Genomic DNA, 18,950 nt, shown 5'->3' on the forward strand with positions numbered 1-18,950 from the left:
AGATACAGCAGAAATTATTGACTATTGGCATTTCTTGCTCAAGCCAGAAAACTGCACAAATTGCTAATTATCTCAGAGGGAACAAGAGAACTTTGAGATTGTCATCTGTGGTAATCTAACCCTAATTAAGAGAAGGTAAAATAATAATGAGTGAAATCTTAAATTCATAGATTCTTTTGGGGGGGGGGTCAGTTGGTCATCTCTGACTCTTCATGATGCCATTTGGGGTTTTCTCAGCAAAAACACTGGAGTAGTTTTTACTTCCCTTCTCTGTAGCTCATTTTACAGATTAAGAAACTGAGGCAAACAGTTAAGTTACTTGCCATGGGTAACATTGCTATTAAGTGTCTGAGGATAGATTAGAACTAATACACTACTGGTGGAGTTATGAATTGGTCCAACCATTCGAAGAAGGACAATTTGGAATTTGGAGGACAATTTTGTGCAAAGGGCTTTAAAAGAATACTTGTCCTTTGATCCAGTCATAGCACTGCTGGGTTTGTACCCCAAAGAGATAATAGAGAAAAAGACTTGTACAAAAATATTTATAGCCACACTCTATGATAGTAAAAAATTGGAAAATGAGATAATGCCCTTTGATTGGAGAATGACTGAACAAATTGTGGTATATGCTGGTGATGGAATACTATTGTGCCCCAAGGAATGATGAACTGGAGAAATTCCATGTGAACTGGATGACCTCCAAGAATTGATGCAGAGTAAAAGGAATAGAACCAAGAGAACATTGTACACTGTGGCCCAATTGAATGTAATAGACTTTTCTACTAGCAGCAATGCAATGACCCAGGACAAGCCAGAGAAACTTAAGAGAAAGAACACTATCCACATCCAGAGAAAGAACTGTGGGAGTAGAAATGCAGAAGAAAAACATATGATCGATCACGTGGTTTGATGGGATATGAATGGGGTTTTGATGTGAAAAGATCACTCTACTGCAAATACGAATAACATAGAAATGGGTTTTGAACAATGGTAACTGTATATAACCCAGTGGAACTTGTCAGCTCTGGGAGAGGGCACAGAAGAGTGGTGGGGAAAATCATGAATCATGGAACCATGGAAAATATCCTAAATTAAAAAATATATGTATATATATACATATATACATATGGTTTTTTTAAAAAAAGGAACTGAGGTCCTCCTGACTCCAGGTGCAGCATTCAATCCCCTGTGCCAGTCCACTCTACCTGACCAAATAGACCCTTACCCTTTTTTAACTCTTATTCTATCAGGTTATGAAGACCCTGAAAGCAATCCTCTGACATTTGTATTGCTGTCATTTCTTGGAATAGCCTTCATTATGCTGTTTATTATGGGATATCTCTGCAAAAGGTAAAATAAATCATTGTTATATTGCTCTTATACACTTAATGTTATCATTAGTAATAGTATTTATTTTGTATATACTTATTTCTGTGCATGTTTTCTTCCTGATAGAGGGTAAGCTACTTGAGTGCAGAGACTGATCCATTTTCCTCATTGTATCCCCAGGACCTAGCACAAGTGGCTAACAAATAAGGCAATTAACATATGCTTGTTGAATAAGTGATTGACTATACCAGCCATGTAATAAATCATTTCATATGTATAGTCCAGGGTCTCCTCAGCGGTGAAACTAAGCAAGTTCAAGGCATAGATTGCCAGCCCCTACCTAAAACTATTATCTCTAACAACATTCATTTTATTTTTCCAATCATTTTTAATTTTTATTAAGAATTTATTACTATATATAAAAAAATAAAAAAATAAAAATAAATAAATAAAAAGAATTTATTACTATAATGATTGGGAATGTTGACTTTAAATGATCACTCTATTGCAAATATGATTAATATGGAAATAGGTTTTAAACAATGATACATGTATGACCCAGTGGAATTGCTCTTCAGCTCAGGGGGAAGGAAGAAGGGAGAGAAGGAACATAAATCATGTAACTATAGAAAGATATTCTTAATGAATTAAAATAAATAAATATACATTTAAAAGAATTTATTATTATATATTTGTTATGATGATGATGATGATGATGATTTATTTTATTTTTTACTAAGAATTATTTCATTTTCTTTCCCACATGCCTCCTCCTCCCCTCCACTGAAAAAGTAAAACTCATATAGTCAAGCAAAACAAGTTTCCACACTGGACACATCAGAGAATGTTTTGGAGAATGTATCTCATTTTTTACCAATGTTTACTCATTTCAAAACAGAATACATATAGACATCATATCAAAATAAATAATAAGGAAATCCTCCCACCATCACTACCACTCCTACAAAAAAACAAGGATACATTCTCCCACAGGTTGCCCCACCAAAGCAGGAAGAGGGACCCATGTAAGGAAGTTGTGGGGTAAGGGCACAATTGTAGAGGATTCACACTACTGGGTCCACATCCTTGCTGGAACTTGTGGTTGCTTCCAATGTTACTGCGGCAATTTCCTTCAAAGAAACTGATCCAATGACTTTATCAAATGGCCAGGTGTCATGCTGGGCTTCTGGCATCCATCAGTGCCCAGCCGTCCGCTGGTCCTCCAATGTCAAGGGTGCTCTCAGCTGCCATCTGTTGGAGTTCTGCTGAATTGCCGTAGCTTTTTGTAGTCCTCAGAGAATTCTGGGTTTTAGAACAGAGCCTCCAGGCTATCTCATTCTTTTGTAATTTAAGCCCTAAAACTACCAGCCCACCCACATAACCCTAGGGCTTCTGTTACACCTACCTTTTGAACTGCTTTGATTCTATCTGAAAGGTCATTCTATGAATTCAGTCCCTTATTTGAGAGAGAAAGCAATTATTTCTACTTTAGTTTTAGTTCAGCTTTAGTTAAGAAGCCTAGAGATGCACAGCAGAATTAACAATGTTTCTCCTATATTATTGCCAATGACAAAATTATTTCTATCCCTGCTCTAGAGTTTATTTTTTAATGAAACGTGTTAACATTTGTCTTATCTTTTTGCCAACTTCCTTGCCTAAAAACTTCTCGACTAAACCATTTTTTCCCCTGAAGAGTTTTATACATTTCCTTTCAGTTGTTACTGTCAGATGGAATCAAACAAGTATTTATTAGGTCTATGATAGGTCAGCTACTGAGGGCACAAATATAAGCAAATTAAAAGAGAAAGGTAATCCCTACCTCCAATAAGAAGGGCAAGAGTGGGGACAAGGGGATACTTAGAGCAAAGACCAGAGAGTCAGAAGCAGGACCTGGAAGACAATGAAAGAAGAGGTGGCTTCTTTCCCTCCCCAGAATGAAGGATCAGAAAGGAACTCACCAATGGGAGAAGAGAGCCTTTGCTACCAAAGCTTGGTAATGAAAAGCAATAGTTCTGGTGCTGTTGATTCAGATCCTGCCTCAATTGCTTATTAGCACTGTGACCTTGCTCAAGTCCTTTAACAATCATCAGGTTCCATTTCCTTTTCTACAAATCAAGTACTCAGTTATTTACATGTAAGCTCTCCTATTAGAATGTGAGTTCTTTGAGAGGGAAACTATTTTTGCCTTTAGTCCTATGCCCAGGTAAAACAAGGTATGTTGTAACACATAGTAAGCACTTAATAAATTCATATTGGGGGTAGTTAGGTGACTCTGTGGATAGAATGCTAGGCTTAGAGTTCAAATCTGGCTTCAGACACTTTCTAGCTATGTGACCCTGGGCAAGTCACTTCATCCCCTTTGCCTAAACTTTGCCACTCTTTTGCTTTAGAATACGTAATATTGATTCTAAGACAAAAAATAAGGGTTTTAATAAATAAATAAAGCTATGATCCTACCATGCTGAATGGGATTACATATTTCTTATTAGGCAAGAAACAAATTTCTAAAGCAGGAAGTTGATAGTCTACCAATGAGCACCCCTGCTCTACAAATTAGTTTCAGATTGCTATTCAGAGGCTATTTCAGAACCTAAACTAATTGCCACTCCTCAATTATTAGTCAATTCCTGGCTCCTTCTAGAACTCATAAGTTTCACATAAAAGCTGTCCTAAATATCTTCTTTCAGTATTGTAATAGAAGGATTTGAGAGGGGGAACAAGGGGAAATGGAAGGAGAGAAAGAAATGGTGAGAGAGAAGATTCTTCTTCCCCTCTCTTTTTCTGGGAGAGAGGTAGCCAAGTCTTGCCCCACTGACAGAGGGAATATGTCTCATCAGAGAATAGTTCTGGGAGATGGAGGACACCCACTGTCACTTCCCTTCTGAAACCTGGGGTCACCCCACTATCAAGGAGAGATGTTGTTCCTTGGGTGAAGCAGTTTGGATCCCTGGGATCCTGAGCTAACCTTCCCTTTTTGGGGAGAAATGTGATTCTCCCCAAATCTTCTGTCCCCTTTCCTAGCATCAGAAACCAACCAGACCTAAGTAGTGAACAACTTATTTGGGTTCACACTGGGAAGGAGAGGTAAGGGTGTCAGGCAAGGAAAGGGGGGAGTAGGAAACCCTAACACTGGTCCCCTCTGGAAGACTACCTCCCCCAAGTTCTTGGGGTTCACTGAACCCTCCTCCAGCCAGCTAACTGCTGGTTGATCCCTAATCCTCAGCTAACTAGCTTTTAATTCAGGAGTCTAGAAACAGGTCAGGGAGAGAAATCTCAGAGAGAGACCCGGATGCCTCTGGCCAGCATGAGTCCAAATCCAAAACCTCCTTTAGAATTCTGGTAGCTGTTTCTTTTTTTAATGTATTTAGTCAGTTTAGAACCTTATTCCTTGGTTACAAGAATCACATTATTTCCCTCCCTACTCTACCCCCACCCTTCCCACAGCTGACACACAATTTCACTGTGTCCTTGATGAGAACCTATTTCCATGTTGTTGGTATTTGCATTAGGATGTTCCTTTAGAATCTACATCCCCAGCCATATCCCCTCAACCCATGTATTCAAGCAGTTGTTTTTCTTCTGTGTTTCTACTTCCACAGATTTTCCTCTGAATGTGGATAGTGTTTTTTCTCGCAGATCACTCCAAGTTGTTCTGGATCACTGCATTGCCACTAATGGAGAAGTCCATTACATTTGATTGTACCACAGTGTATCACTCTTTGTGTATAATGTTCTCCTGGTTCTGCTCCTCTCACTCTGTATTCCTTCCTCGAGGTTGTTCCAGTCCCCATGGAATTACTCCACTTTATTATTCCTTTGAGCACAATAGTATTCCATCACCAACATAGACCACAATTTGTTCAGCCATTCCCCAATTAAAGGGCATCCCCTCATTTTCCAATTTTTTGCCACCACAAAGAGCACAGCTATGAATATTCTTGTACATGTATTTTTCCTTATTATTTCTTTGGGGTACAAACCCAGCAGTGCTATAGCTGGATCAAAGGGCAGACAGTCTTTTAGCACCCTTTGGGCATAGTTCCAAATTGCCCTCCAGAATGGTTGGATCAATTCACAACTCCACCAGCAAAGCATTAATGTCCCAACTTTGCCACATCCCCTCCCACATCATTACTTTTCATTGCTGTCATGTTAGCCAATCTGTTAGGTGTGAGGTGATACCTCAGAGTTGTTTTGATTTGCATCTCTCTGATTATAAGAGATTTAGAACACCTTTTCATGTGCTTATTAATAGTTTTGATTTCTTTAACTGAAAATTGCCTATTCGTATCCCTCGCCCATTTATCAATTGGAGAATGGCTTGATTTTTTGTACAATTGGTTTAGCTCTATAAATTTGAGTAATTAGACCTTTGTCAGAGGTTTTTGTAATGAACATTGTTTCCCAATTTGTTGCTTCCCTTCTAATTTTGGTTGCATTGGTTTTGTGTGTACAAATTGTTTTTAATTTGATGTAATCAAAATTATTGATTTTACATTTTGTGGTTTTTTTCTAGTTCTTGCTTGGTTTTAAAGTCTTTCCTTTCCCAAAGATCTGACATGTATACAATTCTGTGTTCACCTAATTTGCTTATAGTTTCCTTCTTTATATTCAAGTTTTTCACCCATTCTGAGTTTATCTTGGTATAGGGTGTGAAATGTTGATCCAAAACTAATCTCTCCCATACTGTCTTCCAATTTTCCCAACAGTTTTTATTAAATAGTGGGTTTTGGTCCCACAAACTGGGATCTTTGGGCTTATCATAGACTGTCTTGCTGAGGTCACTTAACCCAAGTCTATTCCACTGATCCTTCTTTCTGTCTCTTAGTCAGTACTAAATTGTTTTGATAAACACTGCTTTATAGTATAGTTTGACATCTGGGACTGCAAGGCCACCTTCGTTTGCATTTTTTTTTCATGATTTCGCTGGATATCCTTGATATTTTGTTCTTCCAAATGAACTTTGTTATTTTTTTTCTAATTCAGTAAAAAAGTGTTTTGGTAGTTCAATGGGGATGGTACTAAATAAGTAAATTAATTTGGGTAGGATTGTCATTTTTATTATGTTAGCTCATCCTACCCATGAGCAGTTGATGTTTTTCCAGTTGTTTAGATCTAGTTTTAATTGTGTAGAGAGTGTTTTGTAGTTGTGTTTATATAGTTCCTGTTTTTGTCTCGGCAGATAGATTCCTAAGTATTTTATATTGTCTAGGGTGACTGGTAGCTCTTCTTGAAGAGTCTTAGTGGAGGTTTTTTGGGGTCCCAGAAGGAATAACAGGTCCCAAACCAATGGGTTCTTTCTCAGCTTCTAGGAAAACCTCCTTTCCTCCTCCACCTCCCAGGCTGGAAGACCATTGACACTTGGATCTTCTTCTCTCTCTGCCCCTTCTCCACTGCTCTTCAGCTGATCTCTCCTTCAGCTTGGCTTCCCATTGTAAACCCCTGGATCTCTCTTTCTTACATTACAAATCCCCCTTTTTTTCTTGTGCATTGTTAACCAAATAATGCACCAGGGTTTAACAAGTAACTCAATATTTTGGTTCTTAACCTTAGTTTTAACTATTTTTCTATCCCATCCCCAAAAGAAAAAATCACTTTTCCTTCAACTATATCTTACTCTTATCTTACCTTAGCTACCTAAACCTACAGGAAGACAAGGTTCTGGGAAAATATCCAGGGTAGGTATGGTTTTATTACAAGGGGTTGATACAATCGAATAACATATTTTAGACTAACAGTGTCCCAGAACAATTTGCAACAATATTGATTTGAAACTATTTGGTAACAATATCTTAATGATCTCTAAACTATGGTAACATTTTTCTAACTCTTATGTTATCCTATGTTTTCTTAACTTCTCTAGCTATTACAACTTCTTTAATATTTTAAGATATTTAAGTTGTCTATATTATGTGCCTTATTCCTTCCTTGTCGCTGGTTTTCTAAGCTTTGAACTTCCCTTGTCACCACTCTCTGCTCTCTCCCTGGCTTCGGTTTTGTTAAGAGTGTTAGTATGATTCCTGATCTATGTTAGTATATTAGTGGCCTAAAATTTACATTATGTACATGTATGTTTACTGTATAATCATTACATATGATATATACATATATACATATTGCATATATACATGAGTTCTTCTTTGGAGTCAAGCAGACAGAAAAGTTTTTTCTAGTTCTTTTCTACCTGTTTGAGTCTTGCAAGAACTTTATTTACAAGTATATACATTTTTCAATATCATGGGTCTTGCGTATTTATGACAAGACCCCTAAATCAGTGTGTTTTATGGTTATATTCTAAATATGTTGTGTGGCATATACATACTCCCTGCTGATGGATCCTCTTCCATGTTGACTAATGTGGTCTATCTGTTTCTGTCTAGTCCTTGAGTTGTGTGTGTGTTGCATATGTGTCCTTAATGTGAAGTTAATATGTACGGTGCTTCATCTTACATGAACTGTTCCTTGAAGTTCCTTGTTCTACATAGTTCATGGGTTAAAGTTCTTTTGTCTGTCTCTTATTGTTCATTTAAAATCTCTGATGGTCCTGGAAGGATTCTTTCTGGTCTTGGACTTTAGTTGAACTCTTCGCCTGTGCAGGAAACATGCTTGACTGTCGTCTTACCTTCATTGTAGATTCTTCTATCTTCTTTTACAGGAACATGTATGTGAGTAAGATTTGTTCTGGTCGGATGAGTGCCTGTGTAAGATTGGTTAAGATTGTGTGAGTGTGAGTAAGAGTGGTTAAGATTGTGCGAATGTGAGTAAGAATGCATGTAAAGTTTTTTTTGTTGTTGTTGGTATAAGAATTTTTTTTGGTGTGTGCGTGTGTGTGCTATCTTTCTTGTTATATAGAGATAGTGGGTGAGAGTGAGAGATAGAGAGATAGTGGGAGATTATCTTTTAGGTTTATAATCAATCTGTCCTTCTGTCATTATTTATGTTTCAGCATCACTTTGTTCTGGGCTCTCAGTAGCTTGTTTTTCCCTATTAATGTCAATTTCACTTTGGGTCTGTATATCTTGTATATGGTCTGGGGCATTTTCTGAGCTTGTATCTTTTGGGCTAGTTGAAGAAATTTGGTATTTAACATGTGAGGCATGATACCAGGGGTCCTTCCCTATAATTTAGATCAAGGTAAGTGTTATGAGTGCAACTTGGAATGATCCGTTCCATTTTGAATCTGTCACTGTGCTTTTTGTAAAGTTTTTCACATACACCATGTCTCTGGGTTTCATATTGTGTAATACAAAGTCTAACGGTACCCTTTGGACCATTGAGCCTAGGTCATTTAGTTCTTTCAACCTGTCTTGCATGTTTGTTAAATAAGTATGTAGCTAGCATTCCCCTCCCAGCATAAAAATGTAAGATGACTTTGCAGTTCTTTCATGCCAAAGCAGCTGTCCATACAGTAATTCATAGGGAGATATGTTTAAATATCCCCTGGGCTTTGTCCTTAGGTGGAATAGGGCAAGTGGGAGAACGTCTGTCTATTTGAGGTGTGGTTGTGCACATAGTTTTCCCACTGCAGTCTTCAGCTCTCTGTTCCTTCGTTCCACCTGCCCTGAACTGCTTGGATGATAAGTTGAATGGAGATTCCCCTTTATTCCAAGATTCTGATAGACTTCCTCCAGGATTTTAGATGTAAAGTGAGTTCCCCTATCAGAATCTATGTTGTCTGGAATGCCATATCTGAGGATGATTTCTTTTAAGAGGGTTTTAACTACAAAAGCTGTGTTATTTTTCTTGGCTAGGTATGCTTCTGGCCACCAGGTTAGTCTGTCCATGATCACTAATGCATATTTATATCCTCTATCACTAGACATGTTAATGTAATTTATTTTCAAGCATTCAAAGAGTGTAAAAGATATAGGTCTACCCCCTAATGTCTTTCTTTTAAAGTTCCCTTGATTGTATCACTTGCAAAGAGCACATGCCTGGCATATTCTTATTGCATATGTAGATATCCCTGGTACAACCCAAAATCTTTTTATTTTGTCTAAAGGGTAAGAGTGCCATAATGTCCTTTGGAATATGTGACATTACAGAGATGGTAATATAATGTCCTGGGGCTAGGACTCCAGAAGCTATCCCCTTTACTTCATGGACATACAAATGGAATTCCTTGGATCTCTCTTTCTTACATTACAATTTTAAGCTAGTAAAGCTTTTGGATATTCTTTGAACACATTGGTTCTTGCTATATGATAGCCTCCTAAAACCATCATTTCTCTAATGTAAATGTCCTTTACTTTGATTCTTTTATGCAATTCTTCATTGGAGCCTATTCATCCACAACAGTCAACTAATATTTATTGAGCATCCACTATATGTCAGGCATTGTACTAAGTGATGGAGATACAAAGAAAGAGGGGGGGAAATCCTGCTCTCAAGGAATTTACCTGGACCCCTCCATTGTTTTTTTTCCCATTTGAATAAGTTTATTTAATCAATTTAGAACATTATTCCTTGGTTACAATAATCACATTATTTCCCTCCCTCCCCTCCGCCCACTCTTCCCATAGACAACAGGCAATTTCATTGGGTATTACTTGTGTCCTTGATCAGAACCTATTTCCATGTTGTTGTTTACACTAGGATGTTCATTTAGTCTACATCCCCAACCATATCCCTTTGATCCATGTATTCAAGCAGTTGTTTTTCTTCTGTGTTTTTACTCCCACAGTGTTTCCTCTGAATGTGGATAGTGGTTTTTCTCATAGGTTCCTCCAAGTTGTTCAGGGTCATTGCATTGCCACTAATGGAGAAGTCTATTACATTCCATTGTACCACAGTGTATCAGTCTCTGTGTAAAATGTTTTCCTGGTTCTGCTCCTCTCACTCTGCATCAATTCCTGGAGGTTGTTCCAGCCCTCCATTGTTTTTTTGGATCACCAATGATTTTAATTTTCCATAGGCTGTGGTTTGATCAACAGTATTATGGCATCAACTGGACCTTTGTTTCATTTAAGGCAATTAGATAGATAAAAGCACTGTTTAGTTTCTCAAAGGCAATCTAGTCTATTCTCTTCCTCTTTTTTTATCTATCTACAATGCCTATTCAAGGCATTCTCATCAGCACAAATGGCACTCATTGGTTCCCTGAAATCAATATTCTTTCACTATGCCTTAGCATAGGCATGCAGGGAATGCCCTCTCTCTTCATCTCCTCCTTTTAGCATTCTTATTTTCCTTTGAGGCTTAGCTCAGGCATCACTCCTCATATGTAAAACTTTTTAAAAGGCCATGCCTCTTCTCCTGAATCCTTTTTATTCTCTTACATTAAAATGACATTATATTTACTAGTTTTATCTATAAACTATTCCTACCATTCAGTGAAATTGTTTATTTTTTAATCTTTTTTAAATCTAGGAACTAACCTAGACCTTGTACCAAATAGGTCTTTGAGTAATGTTGAATTGAAATGAATCAAAAGAGGAAAATAAAAACAGATTAATGGTTTTCACAAACACTGTTCAGCCTAGTCCACCTATTTTTTTATCCAAATGAAGAAAGACAAACTATTAATATTTTAATTACTTTTTAAATTATTTAAATTACTTTTTGCTTTACTTAATAATAAATTACTTTATTTTAAAATTGATAACTTTTAATAATTTAAATTAATAAATTTTAATAATTTAGTTACTTTTAGACACATTCATGAAAACAATTATGTAGTACTTCTGCACTTTACATGAATAGCTAGCAATACTGAGAAAATGGAAGGCCCTTAATGAATTATATTAAGTAGAAATCAGAAAAAACATTCCAATCAACAATCATAAAGTGATGTTATAAGAATTCAAATGTACTTTATAGCATTGTAAGGAATAGAATCTGGGCAGCTAGGTAGCACAATAAAGCACCAGGCCTGGAAGACTAATCTTTAGGAGTTCAAATCCAGGCTCCAACCAGCTATGTGAGCCTGAAAAAGTCACTTAACTCTGTGTGCCTCAATTTCCTCATCGATAAAATGAGTTGGAGAAGGAAATCTTTGTCAAGAAAAAACAAAAAAAGCTCACTCAAAAGAATCAGACTCTACTGAAATGCCTGAACTACAATAACAACAAAAGAATATAATAATTCAAGCTAATTTCTCTATATAACAGGACCTCTCAAAAGATAACTGATGGGGAAATCTTCCCATTGGGAGAATAAGTGAACATTTCTTCAGGAAAGTGTAATAATTAAAAGAATGGATGATATAAATTGTAGTAGATATAAGAGTTGTTTAAGGTTGTTAAAATTGTGACTGCAGAAAATATGGTTACAAGACAGTGTCTTGTTTTTAAATCAAATATAAGGTGGTCGCCAGGGAAAAATTCCCAATTATTAAAATATACCCAAGTCAGCTGGGTTTTATAGAGATTTTAATTAATACAAATGAGGAATTAAAGAAAGAGAGAGAGAGAGACAGAGAGAGAGAGAGAGAGAAAGAGAGAGAGAGAGAAAGAGAGAGAGATCAGTCAGTTTTTTATCCACTCACCACAAGATTTTGTCCAAGCAAGGATTCTTGTGTTCAGAGAGACACCAGGCCAGTCAGCTCCATCTCCAGAGAGAGATTCTTCTGACAGTCTGGAGACTCAGCTTTTCCTCTCCTTATCAAGGAAATTTTCTCCTATGTCACCTCCCCTAAGTTCTCACATCTACCAATTACAGTAGATGTTTTTCAAAGGACAGACCATTCTTAGTTCACACCTAAGAAGGCTTTAAATTTTTTATTAAGTTCACACCAGAAAACTTCTGAGTAAGTTTCTCACCTCTTTGCTCCTTGTAAATTCATGTTGCCTGACCTTTATAGGTACTTAGCACCCTTTTGTATTATATCTAAAAATAAGCACAGCTTAAGAACTTTTGTCTTACTATAAGTATGGGTTTAAGTATTTTTCATTGTTCAGCAAGGAGTTTCTTCCCCTAAAGCAGCCTTAAGTAGGGGTGGAGTAGAGGTCTCACATTCCTGATCTAAGTTCCTTCATTGTTTAAAATGGGGAATGGTCTTAATCAAATCTTATGAAGTAGGGTCTGAGAATTTTTAAGGTTCACACAAGGGAAACTGTCTAGAGTTCAAACTGAGAAGGAATGTAGGGTATCCTTAGTGACCTAGTGCTGTCTAAGGAGCACTTGGGAGGAAAACTGGTCTCTCCTTTGCTTACATACCTACCACGCATTGCCTTTCAGTGTCTTTATACTTGCTGTTCTATGTGCTTGAAATTCACACTCATGGAACCTCCACTTCAAAGAGGAAGTTTGAGCCTTTCCTGATCCTCTCTTCTTCCTAGTACCCTCCCTAACTATCTTGTTTTTAACTATTTTGTATTTATTTCTATTTATTTTGTATATCCTTAAAGTGTATGTTCCAAAAGTCTTAGTGCAACATTAAGCTTTGGGGATACATACTATGTATGTCCCTGTTGTCTCCCCTATTAGAATGTAAATTCATTGCAAGAAAGATTGTTTCTTTATCTTTGTATCCCCAGAACCTAGAACAGTATCTGGCACATAGTAAGTGATTGATAAAATGTGTGTCTTTTGATACCTGACAGGATTTCAAGAGAATACATTTATTATTAGGATAGTCAGAACTCTGCTTTGCCATATGGCATAAAATAGCTATAACCCAAGGACACTTGGTTACATAGGTACTCTTTAAGAAGAAGACTCAGGTTTTTAATCAAATATTAGTCCAAATTCAATGCAGGCATTCCTTTAAGGCAGTGATGGCAAATCAATGGTACAGGTATCAGAGAAGGCACATAGAGCATTTTCTGTGGGCATGTCTCTCCCCCACCCCAGTTCATTACTAGAGAAGCAGAGGGACTCTGGAGGAGCTGCTCCCTTCCCCCTCTCTACCATGCCTGATGACATTTTTTCACATTACCTGCCCCTCCATTGGTAACCCAATGGGAGAGCACAAGGAGTAATGTGAGCTGCTTACAGGCAACAGAGCTGGAGAGGAGCAGAGCACTTAGGCCATTCTCCTCCCCCTCTCTATATTCTCTGAGGACTTTCCTCATTTCACCTACCCCTCTGCCTAGCAGCCCAATAGGAGCACTTTCTCTCTCCCCTGTGTGTGTGAGGAGTGGGGCAGGGGATACCCAGTACTCAGTGATGGGGAGGGCAGGGCACAAGGTCTGGGGGGGGGGGTAGGCATGGCATTCAATCTTGGGTGGGGGGGGGCCTGGCACTCCATCTCTAAAAGATTTGCCATTACTGCTTTAAAGACTGTTCCCTCCTTTCAATACATGTTATTTTGTGTGATTGCTATCCACAATCTTACATTTATTTTTCTTTTCCAAGGTATCACATGATTCATAAAATATTCCCTCCTGTCCCCCATATTAGAGACCAACTTAATGACAATTTTCACAAATACATCCAGGTAAGTTGTATTACTCATGCCATCATAGCTTACTTCCCTCCTATATTAGCTTCTTTTTTCCTAGGCAAAATGAATTGTACTAGACATGTAATTTCAGGTAAGTTGCTAAACTTCACTGGACTTCAGTTTTTTCATCTGCAAATTGATATCTACTGTTCATTTGTAAAATTCAATATCTGAAATATTTGAGGCATAGCATAATCAAACTTAACCCTTTCTCTTAACTTTTCACTGACTTAGTTGTCCTAACCTATTATTCTTGTTCAAGTGAGCTAGCTGCTTCTACCTTCCTGTCTTCTGATTTCACTTATATTTTTTCCTTGCCTGACTTGTTTTTTATAAAAAATATGAATTTAATAGGTAAGTTATGAAATTGATTGACACACAAAAGAATCTAACTGAATATCCTTTTTGTTTTTTACTTTCCTTAGGTAGTCTGGGAAGAAAATAAAATACTTCCAGAACAATGTAAGATTGAAGAAATACAGGTTATAGAGAAAAAAGCAAACTATCCAAAAAATTAAATGAGATATTTCATTGGCTAATATTCTTAAAGATTTATTTTCTGACATTTTTCCTAACTTGTTTTTTCCCTTTTCTTCCAAATAATGTTATAGTAAAATCCAGAGAGAAATTAGCTGGCAAACAGCTAGCTCTCTGGGGAAAAAATAATATACTCATGAAATGCTTTTAAGTTTAATTTGCATTATTAACATCTTCATTATTTTTGTAATTCTAGACAACCAATAAAACAATAAATCAAGCCCTAATTGGTAGAATTTGCTCATTTTAAAGTTGTAATGTTCAAACTGACTTATATAACAGTTGGTTCTCATAAATCTGTATGAGCCAGAGCCAAAACACCTTTGGATATGCCCACTTACCTAGGGCTAGATTTTTTTCAAAACCTCAGTACCAGAACCTGGTGGCATTATCCCTTCCTTTGCTAAATTAAAACTTTTTTCTCATCTTTTTAGTCTCAACTTAAATACCAAAAGGAAATAAAGAAATTATTTCCATGTGGATAGAATGCAAAAAGAGGATTGCGTAAAAACTGTGCATCTTAATTTCATATTGCTTGGATTTTTAAAAATATATAATAAATTCTCTATGTTAACTTTTTTTTTTAACCATTACCTTCTGTCTTAGAATTAATGCTATGTACTGGTTCCAAGACAGAAACATGAAAAGAGCTAGGTTAAGTGGGATTAATTGCTCAGAATCACACAACTAGTAAGTGTCTGAGGCTAGATGTGAACCCAGGGCTTTCCATCTCCAGACCTGGTACTCTATCCACTGAGCCACCTAGCTGCCCCTATATATTATTTTCAAAACCATCCTGCTTGTCTGTGCTTCTATTATGTGCGTTTTTTAAAAAACACTTCAATGTCCCTCTCTTTTTTAAATCATTAATGTCAATTTTCCCCTCTCTACATTCCCTTCACCCCATTAAAAACAAGAGAAAGGAAAATAAATAACTATTTGTAATAAATAAGCAGTCAAGCAAAATGAATCCACACAGTGGCCACATGTCTTTCTGCACCTTGAGTTTATCAATTTGTCAGGAGGTGGATAACATGCTTCAACAGAGGTTTAAGATGGAAATACGACTTTTGTTGTTGTTGTTGTTTGGTTGGTTGGTTTTGACTATGGAATGGCCAATGATTGTTAAATTATCTCTCCTTGACCTGCTTTCAACAATAATTGTTTTTTGTTTTTTTTTAAATCAGAGACCTTGTATTTTCCTTTTCTTTTTTCAATCTTTTGATTTTGCTTTAACATTTTATTCTATCTCATGGAATTATTGATTCCACTTAGCTAAGACAGCTTAGTTTTAAGAAAGTCTATTTCTAAAAAAGTTAATGATTTGCTCTTCTAAGTTTTTTATTCTATTATGTTTTTTCTCCTGAGTTTTTCTTTCCTTGTTTTAATCTCTTACTTTACTTCTATTTGTGTTCATGTAGTCTTTATAGAAAATCCTTTCCCCCAGTGGTTATAGAATAACTCTTTTGGGAGGTCTCCAAATCAACAATAATTTTGATACTCATCATTTTATTCTTTTACTCATTTCTCCAATGTTAGTTCCTGACCCATGGCTTTGTGCTAAGGACAAAATCCATGCCCTAATGAGCTTTTGGGTAGACAGATTATCTTATTCTGGGGTCCTCTGGGCTTCTATTCTTTGCCTTTACTTCCAGAGTTAGTACCATGATTGTTGAGCTTCAGAACACTAGATTTTCAAAGGTCTCTATGACACCTCAAGACATGAGTGTTGACTGTCTCAGAACCCCCAGATAACAGCCATTTTGGTGTAAGCACTGCTATGTTACGGGATGCTGATGCTCCTATGGTCTTCTAACATTGCCACCTTGGGGCTGTCTGTCTACTCTGAGCTTTCTCTGGACGTGGGGAAGGAGGAATCTGCTCTTGTTGACTTTGCTCAAGGTTTTCAAAAGAATTATAATCCATAAATGATTGTATGAAAACCTACTACTAATAGTAGTATTAATTAAAACCACTCCAAGGTTTTCCATTATGTAACAAATTGGCAAAAATGACAAATCAGAATGGCTATGGAGAGTTACCCTTCTACTTTCACTGTTGGTGAAACAACAAATTGATTTGTGTTCTGGAGATCATTTGAAATCATATAAAATGTGTCCATGCATATTCTTTGAACCTGCAATCTTATTACTGTATGTACATTCCTGGAAAAGTCAGATCAGAAATAGATCTGTAATCTCACCAATTCCTGAATTCCTTACAGTGGTTCAGATTTCATATATACATACCTGCCATCTTGTATGATTCTTGCTCAAATGAACTTCACCCAATGTGTTGGAAACCTTTTATTTCCACCCATTAAGCCACACAATCATCTTTCTCTGATAAGATTCTTTTATGACATCCTTTACTTGTTATTCTTTGGAACTATTATTACAGCCATCTTATACATACATGTGTACCCTTTGTCTTCTATGATATTCATTTTTAGTTCTCCTGGAGTACTTGTATTCCATGGTTTGCTGTCTTATAGCAAGAGCAGCAAAATGTTATAATTGGACCCCCAAAATGGGCCTTTGTTTTCATGAAAAGCTTGAGAGTCTATAAAAGGTTTGCAATCAATTCTGGCACAGTAGGTAAAAAGCTACTCAGGAAGATCTGGATTCCAACCCTTCCTCCTCCTTTTTTAAACCCTTTTCTGTTTTAGTATCATTTCTAAGACAAAAGAAAGGTAAGAGCTAGGCAATCCTAAGTGACTTGCTCACAGCCACACAGCTAGGAAGTGTCTGAGGCCAAATTTGAATTCTGATCCTCTTGACTAAGCCTGTTGCTCCATCATCTCAAATTAATCTCGGCTTTTCTGTGAAGACTCCATTGGTTAGCTGTCCTGTCCTTCCTTATTAATTCTGGCTACTCCTTTACCCACACCTCTCTAACTTGCCCATCCTTCACTTACCTGGAGACAGGGTAAACATATTCCTTGCTGGCACTAACATTTACCCTGTCCTTTTACCTAAGATCATGCTATACAACCATTATACTACCCTCTTCCAACTCTTATGAAGAACCCTCCTGACCACGTTAACTTTTCTCCATGACTGGCACCTGGCTCAATCTTCCTCTTCACCTGATGTCAGCATTAGAGAATTCAAACTATATTTTCATGATTGTTTCAGTTCCACTTTTACTTCAGCCAACTGTATCACATTAGCATTAAAATAGTTCTCTATAAAATCAGCTCTGAAATTCTCTGCTTACATCACCCTATTTCTCTTCTTCCTCCACCTGTTCATAGTTCACCTTGTTTGCTTATTCTTACCTTATTTTTACCTCATTTTCCTTTCCTCTCAATCCTGACCCCAACACCATTAAGCATATCAATAATACCCTCCCTCAATTTACGGGATGTCAGTTGGAGAATGGCTGAACAGATTGTGGTATATGTTGGTGATGGAATACTATTGAGCTATAAGAAATGAGCAAGATGATTTCAGAAAAGAATGGAAAGATCTGCTGGAACTGATGCACAGCAAAAAGAGAATATCCTACACAGTATTAGCACTATCTTAAGATGATCAACTGTGAAAACTTGACTACTCAGCAATGCTGGGACAATCCTGAATTGTGATGGGAAAGGCTATTTATCTCCAAAGAACTGCTGGAGTTGGATGCATGCTGATCAAATCATACTACCTTGCATCAGTGTATTTACGAAGTGTAATATTTGGGAGTAGAGATTTTGTACGAGTGTGCTTACAACAATGACAAATATCGACATGTTTTGCATAATAAAAATTTTAATGACCTCCCTCTGCCTTTACCTTTGAATCCTTTGCTTGCTTTCTTGTCCTATTACTTCTGGTAATCCTCAACTAAATTTCCGAGTCTCTTATGTTTCTATCACCTTAATATTACCTACCTACTGTTCTGATAATGTAAGATGTTCTGCTAATAATCCCTCTAATTACATCTTGACTTTATCCCCTTCTATCTCATGACCTCTCCCCATCCTTTCCCAATGTTTATTCAATGACTGCTCCTTTTGCTGACAAAAATACCCATCTCTATCCTTAAAAACCTTCACTTATCCCTACTACCCTTTCCTCCTTTCTTCACTTATTCTTTTCCCCATCCTGTTTCTCCACCTTTACAATATATGGCTTTCAAGTGAAAATTCCTAACCAACTTTATTAATTTAATGGCCTCTTCAGGACCCTTCCATCTTGACCTCGTGACACTGTTGTTCACTTTGAAATACCTCTCTTGAACTCCTGACAAATGTCTCCTTTTCTGATTATGTTCTATCCCCAAATAGGTTTAGATCAAGGCTGTCCCATCTTCTATGGGTCTATAATATCTATACAGACAACTCCCAGATCTCTATCGCCATCTATTTCTTCTTAGCACTATCAATCCATCTCCACCTAAAGGCAAGTGTCTAAAATTACTCCAAGTCCCAATCATCCCATTTATCCAATAAATCACCATGCTCTGTACTGCCTTACTTCTAACTGGCCTTCAAAGACATTTATAACCCTATTGCAACCTTCTTCCCAAAGACTCACAAGACCCCAAGAATTTAAAAATTCCATACTAGCACACTTGTTCATGGGGATATCTCCTGCCTTTAGACTGAATTGTCCATCTCACTAGGAACCCAGTCCTCAGGTCAAGGGCCACCTGTTTCAAGAGGCTTATACAGATTTTCTTTTCCTCCAGGTTTGTAGTGTGCTTA

General features: G+C 37.0%; 1 protein-coding gene across 2 annotated transcripts in view; it reads left to right on the forward strand.

Annotated features, from left to right (window-relative positions):
- IL3RA (interleukin 3 receptor subunit alpha) overlaps nt 1-14,749 on the forward strand; it is a 104,977-nt gene extending 90,228 nt beyond the window's left edge. Inside the window, exons 10-12 of one of the 2 annotated variants that reach the window (XM_007501018.2) lie at nt 1,254-1,353; nt 13,630-13,711; nt 14,143-14,749. In XM_007501018.2, coding sequence (XP_007501080.1) covers nt 1,254-1,353; nt 13,630-13,711; nt 14,143-14,235 — 275 coding nt within the window. In that variant the 3' untranslated portion in view covers nt 14,236-14,749. Of the gene's footprint in view, nt 1-1,253; nt 1,354-13,629 lie in introns of both variants that reach the window. The other variant, XM_056807169.1, reaches the window with a different exon arrangement.
- Nucleotides 14,750-18,950: the final 4,201 nt, after the last annotated feature.

Source organism: Monodelphis domestica, chromosome 8 (genome assembly GCF_027887165.1).
Source record: "Monodelphis domestica isolate mMonDom1 chromosome 8, mMonDom1.pri, whole genome shotgun sequence".
NCBI lineage: Eukaryota > Metazoa > Chordata > Mammalia > Didelphimorphia > Didelphidae > Monodelphis > Monodelphis domestica.